At 39.2% G+C, this 15,198-nt stretch overlaps 1 protein-coding gene across 2 annotated transcripts in view; it reads right to left on the bottom strand.

The window, feature by feature from the left end:
• Positions 1-3,973: 3,973 nt before the first annotated feature.
• The window catches only part of LOC145524536 (carboxypeptidase A4-like), a 100,884-nt gene continuing 89,659 nt past the window's right edge, over positions 3,974-15,198 (bottom strand). The window contains exon 13 of one of the 2 annotated variants that reach the window (XM_081537042.1): positions 3,974-8,869. In XM_081537042.1, coding sequence (XP_081393168.1) covers positions 8,853-8,869 — 17 coding nt within the window. In that variant the 3' untranslated portion in view covers positions 3,974-8,852. The remainder of the gene's footprint in view (positions 8,870-15,198) is intronic. The other variant, XM_081537043.1, reaches the window with a different exon arrangement.

Below are 15,198 nucleotides of genomic sequence, written 5' to 3'. Positions count from 1 at the left end.
ACACATATGATCCTTGAACATAAGGGTGTGGATGCCATTGAAACAACGCCGGGTTTAGACACAGAGCTGGGTACTCACTTACTGTCTAAAAGATCTGGGGCAACTGACCTAGTCTCTCTAGTCTCAACTTACTCATCAGTCAAATAGGGTTAGTAGTATGTCCCCTCCCTACCTCACAGGGTTTTCTGGGGGATATTAGATGAGGCAACTTGGGTGAATTGGCTTGGCAAAGCCTGCAAAATAGAATGTCTTATTATCTTAAAGCATTAGCTCTTAGTCACAGCTGCATCTTAGGTCAGGGCTCTAGCTGCAGTGGAGAGAAGGGGAGAGAAGAAAATGGAGTGAGGAACAAAGGAAATGTCTATTCTATGAGAAGGAATTCGGTGAAGGGTCCCTTTTCGCTGTCTTCAGGTGGTCACCATTACGCCAGAATAGGTAGTGCATTTTCTGCTAGACATGAAGGTCACTGCAGTCATTATTATAGTTCTCAACAGAGAGCAGAGTCAATTTCTCAATCTGCTGAAGCCCCACACAGCCCCCTTTATGGTCTGGGAGCAGTATGAATAAAGCAGAGTCCAGCATACAAAGCAGTCATATTAGGAGAAAGTGAAAGATGATGCCTGAATGGTAAATGATGAATCTAACAGAAAATCCGCAGGAGGTGGAGGAAAGGCAGAGACTAAATCCAACAAAGTTGTTCAGCAGAGGACGTCAACAAAAGGCCACTTAACTGTCACCGGTGATTCTCAGAAGCCCCCCTCCCCATCCATGCTTTCCCAGAATGGCCAATTAACCGGCCATGTGTGCAGAGAGGAGAGCTCTTTTATTGAGAGAATGCCCTGCTCCCACACCCCACCGGACCTACTCCATTATCTCGCAGTTCAGCTGTTCAGACATGCCAAACTCTCCTAGAACCCTGGCTTTGAGAACTCTCAGACTGAAACATTAGCAAAGAGTTTAAGGACCTAGAAAAGAAAGCAATTAGGCTTTCTACTCAAGTAACATTCAGCATCAGTAGAAATGTGGAATAAAAGAATATACTAGTAAACAATAGCTCAGGAATTTAAAAGAAAAACAGTGGGATGGTACTAGTCACCCAAAGTACCCAGCATCTTCTTGTTCAAAAGCATCATTATAAGTCACTAATAATAAGACAACTCCTGCACTTGCTTTAGGGGTGGGGAAAGAGACAGAGATAGATTGAGAGCAAGAGCAAAAGAGAGACAGAGGCACAGTTAAGAATTCTTGAGAATTCTACAGCAGCACATGCAATAGAACTTTCTGTGATAATGGAAATGTTCTATGTCTGCAGTATCCAATAGGATAACCACCAGTGGCTAGCATGACTGAGGAATTTCAATTTTTAATTAGCTTTAGTTGATTTAAATAATTTAAATGGCCACATGTGACTAATGAGCGCCGTATTATAAGACAGCACATTTTTGTGGGAATTCACCAGCCCTAAGTACTGACTCCATGGCTGGATCTGAAGCAGAGACACATAGCTGTGTTTAAGACCTAACATTGGCTTCTCACTCAAAATTAATTACTCATTAATTAATTTTTATTTGTAGATATTAGTTAGACATTAGATAATGTCTAAGTAGATACTATTTACTCAATAGATGCTTACTGAATACTTACTATGGGCCAAGCACTTGCTAAGGTGTGGAAATAAAATAGAGTGACACAGATCTGGCCCTTAGGTTTCTATTGGGGTAAGAAGACAATTGAAAGAGCATACAAATAAATGTGAAAATATAGCTGATGTATGTGTTACAAGGGGAAGGTACAATGTGCCAGAAGGTCAGGTAACATAGATTCCATATAGACTGAAGATGCAGGGAGAGTTACCCTAAAGAAGTTGTTAAAAGGACTTTCACCTCCTGCATATACCTGACCAATCCTGCTCAAATGAAATAAGAAAAATGCTAGATAAAATATTTTTAATACAACTTTTCTTAATGCCTCACTGGGTTGGCATGAAAGTAAGAATCCACAGATCCCAAAAGAAGTAAAAGCAAGACCCATGAGAGGTAAGCAAACTTTTCCCATGAAGAGTAGAGGTCTTTCAACTCTGTAGAGTTCTTGATCTTCCTCCTTAGAAGAATATACCTTGTATCTAGGGTCATTTTCCTCCTACTTGAAGTATATATTTAAATATTTCCTTTAGCAGAAAAAAAAAAAAACAGCTCTCTGTTTTTATTTGTTTGAAAATTCTTTATTTGCTTTAATTCTTGAAAGAGTCTCACTGAGTATAAATTCTAGGTTGATTATTGTTTTTCTCTCAACACACTGAAAACATTATCCCACAATCTTCTAGCTTCTACTTTCACAGTTAAAAGGTAATCAATTAGTCTATTTACTGTTCTTTAGTATGTGATCTTACCTTTGGTTGCTTTGAAGACCTCTTTGTCTTTGATGTTCTGCGTTTTATCTTCGTGTATTCTTCAGATACACAATAATGTGTCTAGATACAAATTTCTTTTGGTTTATCCTGTTTGAGATTGGATTCCTATACCTGGAGATAGCTATCTTTCCACTATTCTCATAAATTTTTCAGTCATTATACTTTTTAACATTGGCTTTTACCCAATCTCTTTATTACCTCCTGGAATTTTATTAGGTATATGTTTTGTGCTCTCATTCTATCCTCTAAGACGCAGTCTTTCTATCATATTTCTATTTCATTGTCTCTCTGGGCTACAATCTGGATAATTTACTTATATTGAACACTGTTTCTTTAGTCCAGTTAACTGATTCTCTCATCAGCTGAGCTTAATCTGTAATTTAATCAATCTGCTAGATTTTTAACTTTCAATTTATATAGTTCATCAATTCTGAAACAACTTTTCTCTCAGATTTAAACACCCCTGCAATCCAGGAGCATCTTACAATCAGTGGCATCTTGAATGATAATTGGCAGTGTTTTTGATGGCCCATAAAATTATGCTGCATCTTACAATCTTACTTTATAGTCAACACAATATGATATTCCTTTTTCATTTTTTGAAAGTTCTATTTGATTCTTTTTGAGCCCAAAAGACTTGAAATTCTTATCTATTTTAGAACTTCTTGTTTGTTTTTTTAAACTTATAAAACTTAGTAATTTTAGAATCTGTGTCAGATAACTGCAGTATCTGAAGACTGCAAGTCTATGTCTACTGCATATTATTTCTGCTGGTTCTTATTCAAAGTGCATTGTTTTCTTGCGCCATTTATCTGTGAGTCAATCATTTTCTTTGAACCTTTATTTGTGGAATTCCTTTGAGGCCTAGATTGAAGTTGAGTTCCTCCAGAGAGGATTTGTATTTACTTTTATGAGTTGCCGGTGTGGGGCGGGGCGGGGGGGCACTACCAACCTGAGATCACTCTAAATTAAATTATTTGCTTGAATTATTTTGGACAGCATAGTCAGCATAAATTTAGACCACAGACTCATGTAGAGGTTTACTTATTGTTATGAATTCTTGGAAAATACTTTTCCCTGGATTGCTTAACATCAATACTTTAAATCCTGCACAATAATAGCAAGTTACTTGCAAGTGGATAATTAGAGTTAGTGTTTCAGTGTTTTAACCTAGAACTGTTGGAAGAAAGGGTAGATAGTGACAATTTTCTAGACTTAGATTAAGTATGTATGTTCAATTTGCTAAAGCAGTAACTTCCAAACAGGTAGAAAGGGTAAAGATGAAATAAAATACAGGGGGAAAAATAAATCAAAAGATGAGAAAAGAAGGTTAAAAAGGCAGGGGGTAAAAGTAGGACAAAGAGAGCATAAAAAGAAGAAACTTAACTAAATACATATTTCATTTTAAATGTAAATGATTTTAAGTCTCTTGTACAAGACAAAAATTATCAGAATAGACTTTTTAAACCTAGCTATATGTGTTCACATGAGCTATGCTTAAAGCATAAGAACTAAAGAAACTAAAAGTCAAAAGTGGGGGAAAAAAGATATGTCAAGTAAATGTTAACCAAAAGAAAATATCTGTAGCTTTATTAATATAAGATAAAAATAAACATCATAAACATCAAGGCAAAAGGCATCATCAGAAACAAGAGGGTCACTACTACTTTCAATTTCCCAAGAATTTTTAACATATAAAAATATTTAGGAATTATTCTAACCAAAAATGTGCAATCCTTCCTGAAGATAATTATAAAGCTTTACTGAAAAATGCTAAAATTCGAAATAAATCTGAAGATTTACTTTATCGTAGGATAAGAAAATTCAATGTCATAAAATTACATTCTTCCCAAATAGATTTAGAGATTCAGTATAATTCCAATCAAAAACCCAACAGCCCACACAACTTCATAAGCTGATGTATATGAAAAAATAAAGGCCATAAGAAGAGTCAGGCCAATCCTGGAGAACTAATTAGGAGAACTTTCTATATCAGACACTAATATTATAAAACTATATGAGCATGTGCTCTAGAGCCTGAGAACCGCAACTACTGAAGCCCATGTGCCCAAGAGCCTGTGCTCTGCAGCTAGAGAGTAGCCCCCGTTCGCACAACTCAAGAAAGGCCCACACAGCAACGGAGCCCCAGCACAGCCAAAAATAAATAAATAAGCAAAAATTTAAAAATAAAACAAAACTACAGTAATTGAGATGGCATAGTATTGGCACAGATAAACAGAACATAACAGAAACAAACCCAAGCGTATTTGGAAACTTCGTTTTTTTGCAGACTTGGCACTGCACATCATTGTGGAACAGAAAGACTATTTAGTAAATGTTGTTGAGACAACCATAGATCTATACGAGGAAAACGGCATTAAATCTCAACCCTACCACATACAAAAATCAGTTCCAGGTAGAATAAAATACTTAAATGTAAAATACAAACTATAACACTCTCAGAAGACAACATAAACAATATTTTATGACATTGGAATAGGTAATAATTTTTCTAAATAAGATTTGAAAGGCAAAAAATAAAAAACGAAACTATAAAGTTTCCCATAAAGGGAAAAAATGAGTAAAATCAACTACATTATAATTAAGAACTTCGCAACAGAGAATAGAAAATAAGCCTCAACCTGAGAGGATTTTTTGGTAATACATAAAACTGGAAAACAATATCCATGATATAAAAAGAACATTTGTGAATCATTTTTTAATGGGCAAAGAACACAAAAATCCATTTCTCAAAAGAAGACTCACAAATCATCTATAAACATATGAAAATTATACTTAGTAATCAGGGAAAAGAAAATTAAAACCACAATGAAACTACCATATCATACCACCAAATTGTCAAGAGTTAAACGTCAGTCAATACCAAGAGTTGAGGGCAAGAGCACCTCTCATCACTCCTGGTGGAGCTTTAAAGTGGTGAAATCACTTCAGAACACAGTTGTTACCTAGTAAAGCCGCATATCCTACACCCAAACAATTCCACACCCAGCTCTACACCCCAAAGAAACTCTTGTGCCTGTGCAGCAAGATTTATGTCCAAGATTGTATTTCTAAAATGGAGACATAGCTGTAATACAACAGAGGAGAGACAATGAACCAATTACAGCTACATGCATCCAGCAGACAAACCTCAAAACAGCGATGTTGAGTGAAGACGCCAAATTGGAACATGCACTGTATGTTTCCATTATATATGTTCAGACAGGTAAGATAGAACCATATATTGTCCAGGAATATGTGCACAGCTGATATTACAAGGAAAAGGAAGGAAATTATTATCATGGATTTGTGGTTTCATCTGGGGAAGGGAAGGGAGTGCAAAGAGGCTTCTAAGGTGTGTTTGTTCTTGTTAATGCTGAATGGTGAGTAAAAGAGTTAATTTCAACAGGCAATGAAAGTTTTACACAGGCTCTTGTACATATACTTCATAGTAAAACCTATTTTAAAGGTAATATGGGAAAGCTAAATCCTTATTTTTCATAGTGAGAAATCAATAGAAAATGCCTAAAACTTAAAAAAGCAAGAAGTAGCAATATAAACACCACATCGAGGTTTATGGATGTGAATGTCAAGGCTAAAAGAATTCAATTTGGTTGTTGCTGGAGAGCAAGACACGGGAAGAAGGAACGGGGAGCAGGACTCAGCTGCTTTTTACAAGTCTTGTAGAACTACTTGACTCTTTAAACCATATGCTGTAAAATTGATTTAAGTAAAAATGAAGTTTTAGAAGTGGCATTTGATAGCTAGAATAGTCAAATGCATAGAGACAATAGAATGGTGGTTACTGAGGGCTAGTGGGGGTAAAGGAGAAGGCGATGGCTCCCCACTCCAGTACTCTCGCCTGGAAAATCCCATGGATGGAGGAGCCAGGTGGGCTGCAGTCCATGGGGTCGCTAAGAGTCAAGACACGACTGAGCGGCTTCACTTTCACGCACTGGAGAAGGCAATGGCACCCCACTCCAGTGCTCTTGCCTGGAGAATCCCAGGGATGGGGAAGCCTGGTGGGCGGTCATCTATGGGGTCGCAGAGTTGGCCACGACTGAAGCGACTTAGCAGCAGCAGCAGCAGTGGGGGTAAAGGGTCAAGGGGGTTAGTGGTTAATGGGTTCAGAGTTTCAGTTGGGGAAGATGACAAGTTCTGGAAATGGATGGTGCTGATGGTTGTACAACATGTGAATGTACTAAATGCAACTAAACCATACACTTAAAAACGATTAAAGTAGTAAATTTTATGGTATGTGTATTTTACCACACACAAAAAAATTTAAGCTCAAAACAAGAAAGAGAGAGAGAGACTGGAATTCAAGCTAAGTTAGGCAGAGAATGAAGGAGTTAACCATCCAAGGCAGGGTGAAGAGGTTGCAGGAAATCTGATTCTTACCCCGGATCTTTTCTTCATTAAAAGTATTAATTCCCACTTCTGGTTAGAGACCTCCCTAAGGATCTCCAGAGATCACATGAGGTGCTCCAACATTTCCAAATAAAACTCACAAACTAAATTATGTTTAATTTCCAAAATTCCTCCTTGGGTCCTTAATGGAAATAAATACATCAAATGTAATCTTAAACAACAGAAAAACTCGAGTATCATCATTCACAGTACAAAAGAATTCTTTGACTAACAAGAGGATTTACTACAGTCTCTTAACATAATTCCCCCAGGACACTCAAAATGTGATTTAATTAACAGAAAACAGGCTTATCCCACCTTTCAGAAATATGCCAAACAGGTGCTTTCAAAGGAAATTGAGAACTGAAAATCCAAGAAAACAATGACCCACCATACAGTGGGTTAAGGCTGCTCTAGCCTAGAGTTTCTAAATCAACTTTATTATTGAAAAATTCCACACTTGGATCATCCCCACAAGGGAAGCTGTAGCTGACCAACCATATCTCCAGTCACACCTCATGCCTCCCTCTATCATCACACACCATATAAATTCTAATTCTTCACAAGCATCCGTCTAATACGAAACAAGCTCATCGTGGGCTGGGGCTGTGTCTTCCATCTGTATGACCCCAGGATATCTGCAAACAGCCCAGGCACTGTCCAGGACCTACTTATTGATTGATTATGTTGATCCACTCATTCTACCAACTGCCCAAAGCCTAGGAAAACAAACCCTTGCTTTCACATGGCCTTTGTCCTTGCCTGCATCTAGCAGCTCTGCATCCACAAGCTTGAACCTAAATCTTTGCTCTGTTCTGCTCCCCACTTTTAGTTACTGGACTCCTTTCTTATCACACACAGTCAGAGACCTCACATGGTATCATACTTGAGTATGATCGTTGGATATCAGGGTCTTGCCTTCCCCTCCCCCAGAACTGGTGTCCATCCCCAAACCTAGGTCCAGCAGTTGATGACAGGCTCTTGGGTCACCCTCTGCCGCATGGCTGCCTCCACTTAGGCATCCAGTTGGCCTCCTCTCTCTTGCAATACACCCTCCCTTTGCCTTACCAGTTCAGCCACCTAATGGGAGACCTCAGCTCTATTCCATCTCCACTCAGTCCCTGAAGGGGAGAGGGTTTGCCCAATGACATTCCCTGGCCCCCAGTCCACAGATCTCACCATAGTGTGGCTGAGGGTCTGGCCACACCAGGACCACCCAGCAAATGATGATGAGGTGTCCCAGATCACAGGACAAGAGCTTGCTCCCCAGTGAGGCAGAGGGTTGGCAGCCACAACCCAAGAACCCACTTCCTACTCTTTGGAGGAAAGGCATCTGCAGCCAGGGGTGTAGCTGCAGCCAGGGACCACCCCTACAGCTGGGGAGCTCCCTATACAACCCTGGGAGGAGCAGGTGAAGACCCTACTGTGTGGAAGAAAGGCAAAGGTGACCAGGCACCTTCCCTGTCTGTGGACCAGCAGGACCAAACAGTAAATATTTTAGTCTTTGGCAGGGCGGGGAGGGGGGGAGGGAGGGCATGAGGTAAGACAGAGGAAGTATTCTCACTGAATAGTCTTTCTTATATTTAAAAATATAAAAAAGTTTTGGGGCTGTACAAAACTAAGTGGAACTAGATTTGGCCTGCAGGCTGTAGTTTTCCTACCCCCTGGTGTGGCTTGAAGAGGCAAGAATTCATTTACAAGACTATTAGAAGCTATTAGAAAGCTCAAGGGAAATCAGAGATGTGCATTAGAACCCTTCTTCAATCAAAGCCAATGATTTCCAAAGCTATAGACGCCTTCTTCAATCAAAGCCAATGATTTCCAAAGTTATAGACGCCTTCTTCAATCAAAGCCAATGATTTCCAAAGTTATAGAAGCCTTCTTCAATCAAAGCCAATGATTTCCAAAGTTATAGAAGCCTTCTTCAATCAAAGCCAATAATTTCCAAAGTTATAGAAGCCTTCTTCAATCAAAGCCAATGATTTCCAAAGTTATAGAAGCCTTCTTCAATCAAAGCCAATGATTTCCAAAGCTAGGCATTCACTCCTACTGGGGAGAAAGGAAGAAATTAATGACTTCTAGTGTATATTTTTATCTCATACTTTTTATTTCAATTTTTGTGTTTTATAAAATACATGATAATACAATGGTATGTATACAGAATTTATAGATATGTAATTACATATATTGAGTGTGATGTACTAAAAACTTTTTAATTGTAGGAGTGCAGGGTAAAAAAAATCTGAAGAAGGCTGGCCTAATGATCTGGCACTAATTGATTTTGAAAAATCTCACACTGTCATGCCTTTATTTCTATGAGTACCTCTTTTCTAACATAGTGTTGAGGTTTTTTTTAATTAAAATTTATTTAAATCAATGTTGACAGATACTAGAGGATTTCCCTGTTTTTGAAATCAACATATTATGAGGGGGGGAAAGCTATTTGAGCACTGCTATGAGCAAGGTTCGGGCTTCCCAGGTGGCACTAATGGTAAAGAACTCGCCTGCCAAAGCCGGACCTAAGAGACACAAGTTTGATCCCTGAGTTGGGAAGATTCCTTGGAGAAGGGCATGGCAACCCACTCCAATATTCTTGCCTGGAAAATTCCATGGACAGAGGAACGTGGCAGAATACAGTCCATGGGGTTGCAAAGAGTCAGACATGACTGAAGCGACTTAGCATAGCACAACATACATCAAGGTTCTGCCTTTGGAATCCAATGTGTGGCCAAGATATTGAATCTTCACTGCTCCTTTTTGTCATGTAGCATTAGAACCATCTTCCCCATGGTAGGCCTTGGGATCAAGACTTTTAAGACTACTTCTGGGTCCATGTTTACTTTATGAACCTTGAAGGACTGTGGTCAAGGATCATGCTCTCCTTGACTTACACCAATTGCACAGTAACACTTCCTGTATGTGCTGAATTCAGCGTCTTTTGCAACAGAAGGAATTGCTGGGGGTGGGGGGGGGTGCCTGCAATTTAGCTCCTCACCTTACCTAATTTCATCCAAATGGCATTATTTGTACATTTTGCCCACATTTTGTAAAAATGGAAAATAACAAACTGAAAATTGTAGTGCCAATGATTAAACAGTGGAGATAAACTTGATGCAACTGAGATAAACATGAATAGAAATAAACATTCTGGAAACAAATAGCCTCACTTGGACACTCATTGCATAACCCAGGTAGCTAGGTATTGATTTGGACAGGAAAAGATTAAAACTATAAAAGATGTTGTCAAGGACACTGAAAGGTCCAATTTTTACCCCAACTTCAAATTAAGTTGTCTTGCCACTGTTTCATGGACACCAGCAAAAGATACAAAACCCTGGGTCACAAAGGATTTTATTACTCAGGGTAATATCAGCACTAGTGCCAATTCCTTGAGCCCTGTTTTCTACGAAGAGAGTCAAATGACATCTGCCCAGGCAATACGTCAAATTATAGGAGAGGAATCCTGAGTGTAAGGAATCTGAAATCTTCTATGATTTCTAGTTTTTTTAATTTGTTAAGTTTTTTTAAATTTTCTGGTCATACCATGGTTTGCAGGATCTTAGTTCCCTGATCCAGGATTGAACCTCTGTCCTTGGCAGTGAGAACATGGAGTCCTAACCACAGGACCACCAGGTAGTTCACGAGATTTTTGTGTGTATATGACCCAGAATGTGGCTTATCTTAGTGAAAGTTCATGAGCGCTTGAAAAGAATGTGTATCCCATTGCTGTTGGATGAAGTGTTCCATAAATGTCAATTAGATCAAGCCAATTGATGGTGCTGTTTAGGTCAACCATATTCTTTTTGATTCTCTGCCTGGTTAACCTAAAAACAACTGAAAGAAGAGTTTTGAAATTCCCAACCAGATAGCAGATTTGTCTATTTCTCCTTGCAGTTTTATAGTTTTTGTCTCATTAATTATAACACTGTTAAGTGCAAACATGCTAAGAACTATTATATATTCTTGGAAAGTTAAATTCTTTATTGTTATATAATGCCCCTCTTTAATCCTGATAAGTTTCCTTTTTCTGAAGTCCGCTTTGTCTGTAATTAAGACAGCTACTACAACTTTCTTTTAACTAGTGTTAACATGGAATAGCTTTCTCCATCACTACACTTTTAACATATCTGAACCTTTGTATTTAAAGTGGGTTTCTTGCAGGTAACTTAAAAGTTGGATCTTCTTTATCCAGTTGACAATTCTGGTCTTTCAACTGCTGTATTAGACTATTCACATTTAAATTTATTACTGATATAGTTGGAGTCAATATGACTCGAACTATCATTGGAGTGAACTATTACTGATATAGCTGGGTGAATAACAAACTGGAATCAAGATTGCCAGTATAAATATCAATAACCTCAGATATGCAAATGACAACCACCCTTATGGCAGAAAGTGAAGAGGAACTAAAGAGCCTCTTGATGAAGGTGAAAGAGGGGAGTGAAAAAGCTGGCTTAAAACTCAACATTCAAAAAGCTAAGATCGTGGCATCCGGTCCCATCACTTCATGGCAAAGAGATGGGGAAACAATGGAAACAGTGACAGACTTTGTTTTCTTGGGCTCCAAAATCACTGCAGTGACTGCAGCCATGAAATTAAAAGACGCTCACCCCTTGGAAGAAAAGCTATCACAAACCCAGACAACATATTAAAAAGCAGAGACATTACTTTGCCAACAAAGGTCCATCTAGTCAAAGCTATGGTTTTTCCTGTAGTCATGTATGGATGTGAGAGTTGGACCATAAGGAAGGCTGAATGCCAAAGAATTGTGATGAACTGTGATGTTGGAGAAGGCTCTTGAGAGTTCCTTGGACAGCAAGGAGATCAAACCATTCAATCCTAAAGGAAATCAACCCTGAATGTTCCTCGGAAGGACTGAAGCTGAAGGTGAAGCTCCAGTACTTTGGCCACCTGATGGGAAGAGCTGTCTCAATGGAAAAGACCCTGATGCTGGGAAAGATGGAGGGCGGGAAGAGAAAGGGGTGACAGAGGATGAGTGAGATGGTTGGATAGCATCATCGACTCAATGGACGTGAGTTTGAGCAAACTCCTGGAGATAATGAAGGACAAGGAAGCCTGGCTTGCTGCAGTCCATGGGGTCACAAAGAGTAGGACACGACTGAGCAACTGAACAACAACATACATATCTGTAGTGATATCTACCATGATTGTAACTGTTTTCTATTTGTTATACTTGTTTTTGTTTCTTTTGTTCCCCTCTTTACTTGCCTTCTCTGTTTTTTAAAATATATATTTATTTATTTATTTGGCTGTGCTGGGTCTTAGTTGCGTTCTGCAAGATCTTTAGTTGTGGCATGTAAACTCTTTGTTGTGGCATGTGGGATCTAATTCCCTGACCAGGGATCATACAGGACCTCCTGTATTGGGATCACCCACCACTGGACCACCAGAGAAGTCTCACCTTCTCTTGTTTTAATTGAGCCTTTCAAAGAACTACCCTGGTGGCTCAGATGGTAAAGCATCTGCCTACAATGTGGGAGTGGAGAAGGCAATGGCACCCCACTCCAGTACTCTTGCCTGGAAAATCCCATGGGTGGAGAAGCCTGGTAGGCTGCAGACCCATGGGGTCGCTAGGAGTCGGACACGACTGAGCGACTTCACTTTCACTTTTCCCTTTCATGCACTGGAGAAGGAAATGGCACCCCACTCCAGTATTGCCTGGAGAATCCCAGGGACGGCGGAGCCTGGTGGGCTGCCGTCTATGGGGTCGCACAGAGTCGGACACGACTGAAGCGACTTAGCAGCAGCACAATGTGGGAGACCTGGGTTCAATTCCTGGGTCGGGAAGATCTCCGGGAGAAGGAAATGGCAACCCACTCCAGTATTCTTGCCTGGAAAATCCCATGGATGGAGGAGCCAGGTAGGCTACAGTCCATGGGGTCGCAAAGAGTCAAACACGACTGAGCGACTTTCTTTCTTCAAAGAATTCCACTTTATCCTCTCCCTTGGCATATCAAGAATGTTTCTTTTAAAAATTATTTTAGTAATTGCCCTAGAATTTGCAACATACACTTTTAACTATTCTATGTCTGCCTTCAAACAACACTATTTCACATGTGGTGTGGGTACTTTAGAATATTTTCAGTTTCTTCCTCTTGCCCCTTATAACATTGCTTAAATACAATATGTTTCACATATCCATAAACTGTAATCTAATTGTTACTATTTTTAAAGTTATCTTTTAGATCAATTAAGAGTAAGAAAAATAAAATATTTTACCTTCTTTTATTCCTCTCACTTTCTTTATATAGACTATGTCATTTTCCTACTCCCTGAAAAACTTTTAAAAATATTTCTTGCAGAGCCGGCCTGCTGCAATGAATTGCCTCAGATTTGTCTGAAAAAGTATTTCTTCTTCACTTTTTTTTAAAGAAACTTTCATCTTTATTTATTTATTTAATGTCTTAAGCCAGGCTGTGCCTGGCATGTGAGATGTTAGTTCTCCAACCAGGGACTGAACCAGTGCCCCCTGCACTGGGAGCCCAGAGTCTTAACAACTGGACCTAAAGGGAAGTCCTCTTCCTCTTTTTTTTTTGCCTCTCTGCTTGCCACCCCCTCACTCTTTTTTTTAATGTTGATATTTAATTATTATCCTGAAGAAGGAAATGGCAACCCACTCCAGTATTCTTGCCTGGAGAATCCCATGGACAAAGGAGCCTAGCAGTCCATAGGTAGGTAAGAGTCAGACATGACTTAGTAACTAAACCATTTAATTATTATATAAGTTTCAGGTGTACAGCATTATAATTCAACATCTGTATATACCATAAAATAAGTATCACAAATCTAGTTACTATACAGTTACCATACACACCATACAGTTACCATACAGTCATCACGATATTGTTGACCCCATTCCCTATATTTCACCCACCTCTCAACTTCCTTCCCCTCTGGCAGCCCCTAATCTGATCTCTGTTTCTATGAGTTTATTTTTGTTTTATTTGTTCATTTATTTTTTCAGATACAATATATGAGTGAAATCATATGGTATCTGTCTTTCCCTGACTTAGTTCACTTATTTCATAATACCTTTAAGATCCATCTTCAGTTCAGTTCAGTTCAGTTCAGTCACTCAGTCGTGTCCGACTCTTTGCAACCCCATGAATTGCAGCACGCCAGGCCTCTCTGTCCATCACCAACTCCCAGAGTCTACCTAAACCCATGTCCATCGAGTCGGTGATGCCATCCAACCATCTCATCCTCTGTCATCCCCTTCTCCTCCCGCCCCCAATCCTACCCAGCATTAGGGTCTTTTCCAATGAGTCAACTCTTCGCATGAGGTGGCCAAAGTATTGGAGTTTCAGCTTCAACATCAGTCCTTCCAATGAACACCCAGGGAAGATCCATCTATGTTGTTGCAAATGGCAAGATTTCTCTTTTATGTCTGAGTGTATTCCATTTTGTATACACACATCTTCTTTATCCATGCATCCATCAATGGACACTTAGGTTGTTTCCTTATCTCGGCTATCGTAAATAATGCTGTAATGAATATAGAGGTGTATCTTTTTGAGTTAATGTTTTCATGTTCTCTGAATAAATACACAGAAGTGAAATAGCTGTGTCAAATGGTAATTACAGTCTTAATTTTTTTGAAAAACCTCCATATTGCTTTTCATGGTGGCTGCACCAATTTATAGTCCCACCAACAGTGTATGAGGATTCCCTTTTCTCCACACCTTCTGCAACATCTGTTATTTCTTGTCTTTTCAATGATAGCCATTCTAATAGATGGGAGATGATCTCTCACTGTGCTTTGGATTTGCATTTCCCTAATAATTAGTGATGTTGAACATCTATTCATGCATGTTGCCCATCTGTGTGCCTTCTTTGAAAAAAGGTCTATTCAGGTCCTGTGCCAATTTTTTAATCAAAGTTGCTTGTTTTTTGTTGAATTATATGAGTTCTTTATATATATATTGAGTTGGCCTAAAAGTGCATTCAGGTTTGGAATATTACTCAGCCATTAACAAGAATACATTTGAATCAGTTCTAATGAGGTGGATGAAACTGGAGCCTATTATACAGAGTGAAATAAGCCAGAAAGAAAAACACCAATACAGTATACTAACACATATATATGGTATTTAGTTAATCAGTAAAAATAACCCTGTATGCGAGACATCAAAAGAGACACAGATAAATAGAACAGTATTATGGACTCTATGGGAGAGGTCGAGGGTGGGATGATACGGGAGAATGGCACTGAAGCATGTAAATTATCATATGTGAACCGAATCACCAGTCCAAGTTTGATGCATGATACAGGGTGCTCGAGGCTGGTGCACCGGGATGACCCGGAGGGATGGGATGGGGAGGGAGGTGGGAGGGGGGTTCTAGAAGGGGAAAAC

The sequence above is a fragment of the Giraffa tippelskirchi genome, chromosome 10, assembly GCF_054371585.1.
Source record: "Giraffa tippelskirchi isolate mGirTip1 chromosome 10, T2T-mGirTip1v1.2.pri, whole genome shotgun sequence".
Lineage (NCBI taxonomy): Eukaryota > Metazoa > Chordata > Mammalia > Artiodactyla > Giraffidae > Giraffa > Giraffa tippelskirchi.
The sequence above is the reverse complement of the archived record's forward strand: the minus strand, read 5'-3'. Positions and strand labels throughout refer to the sequence as shown.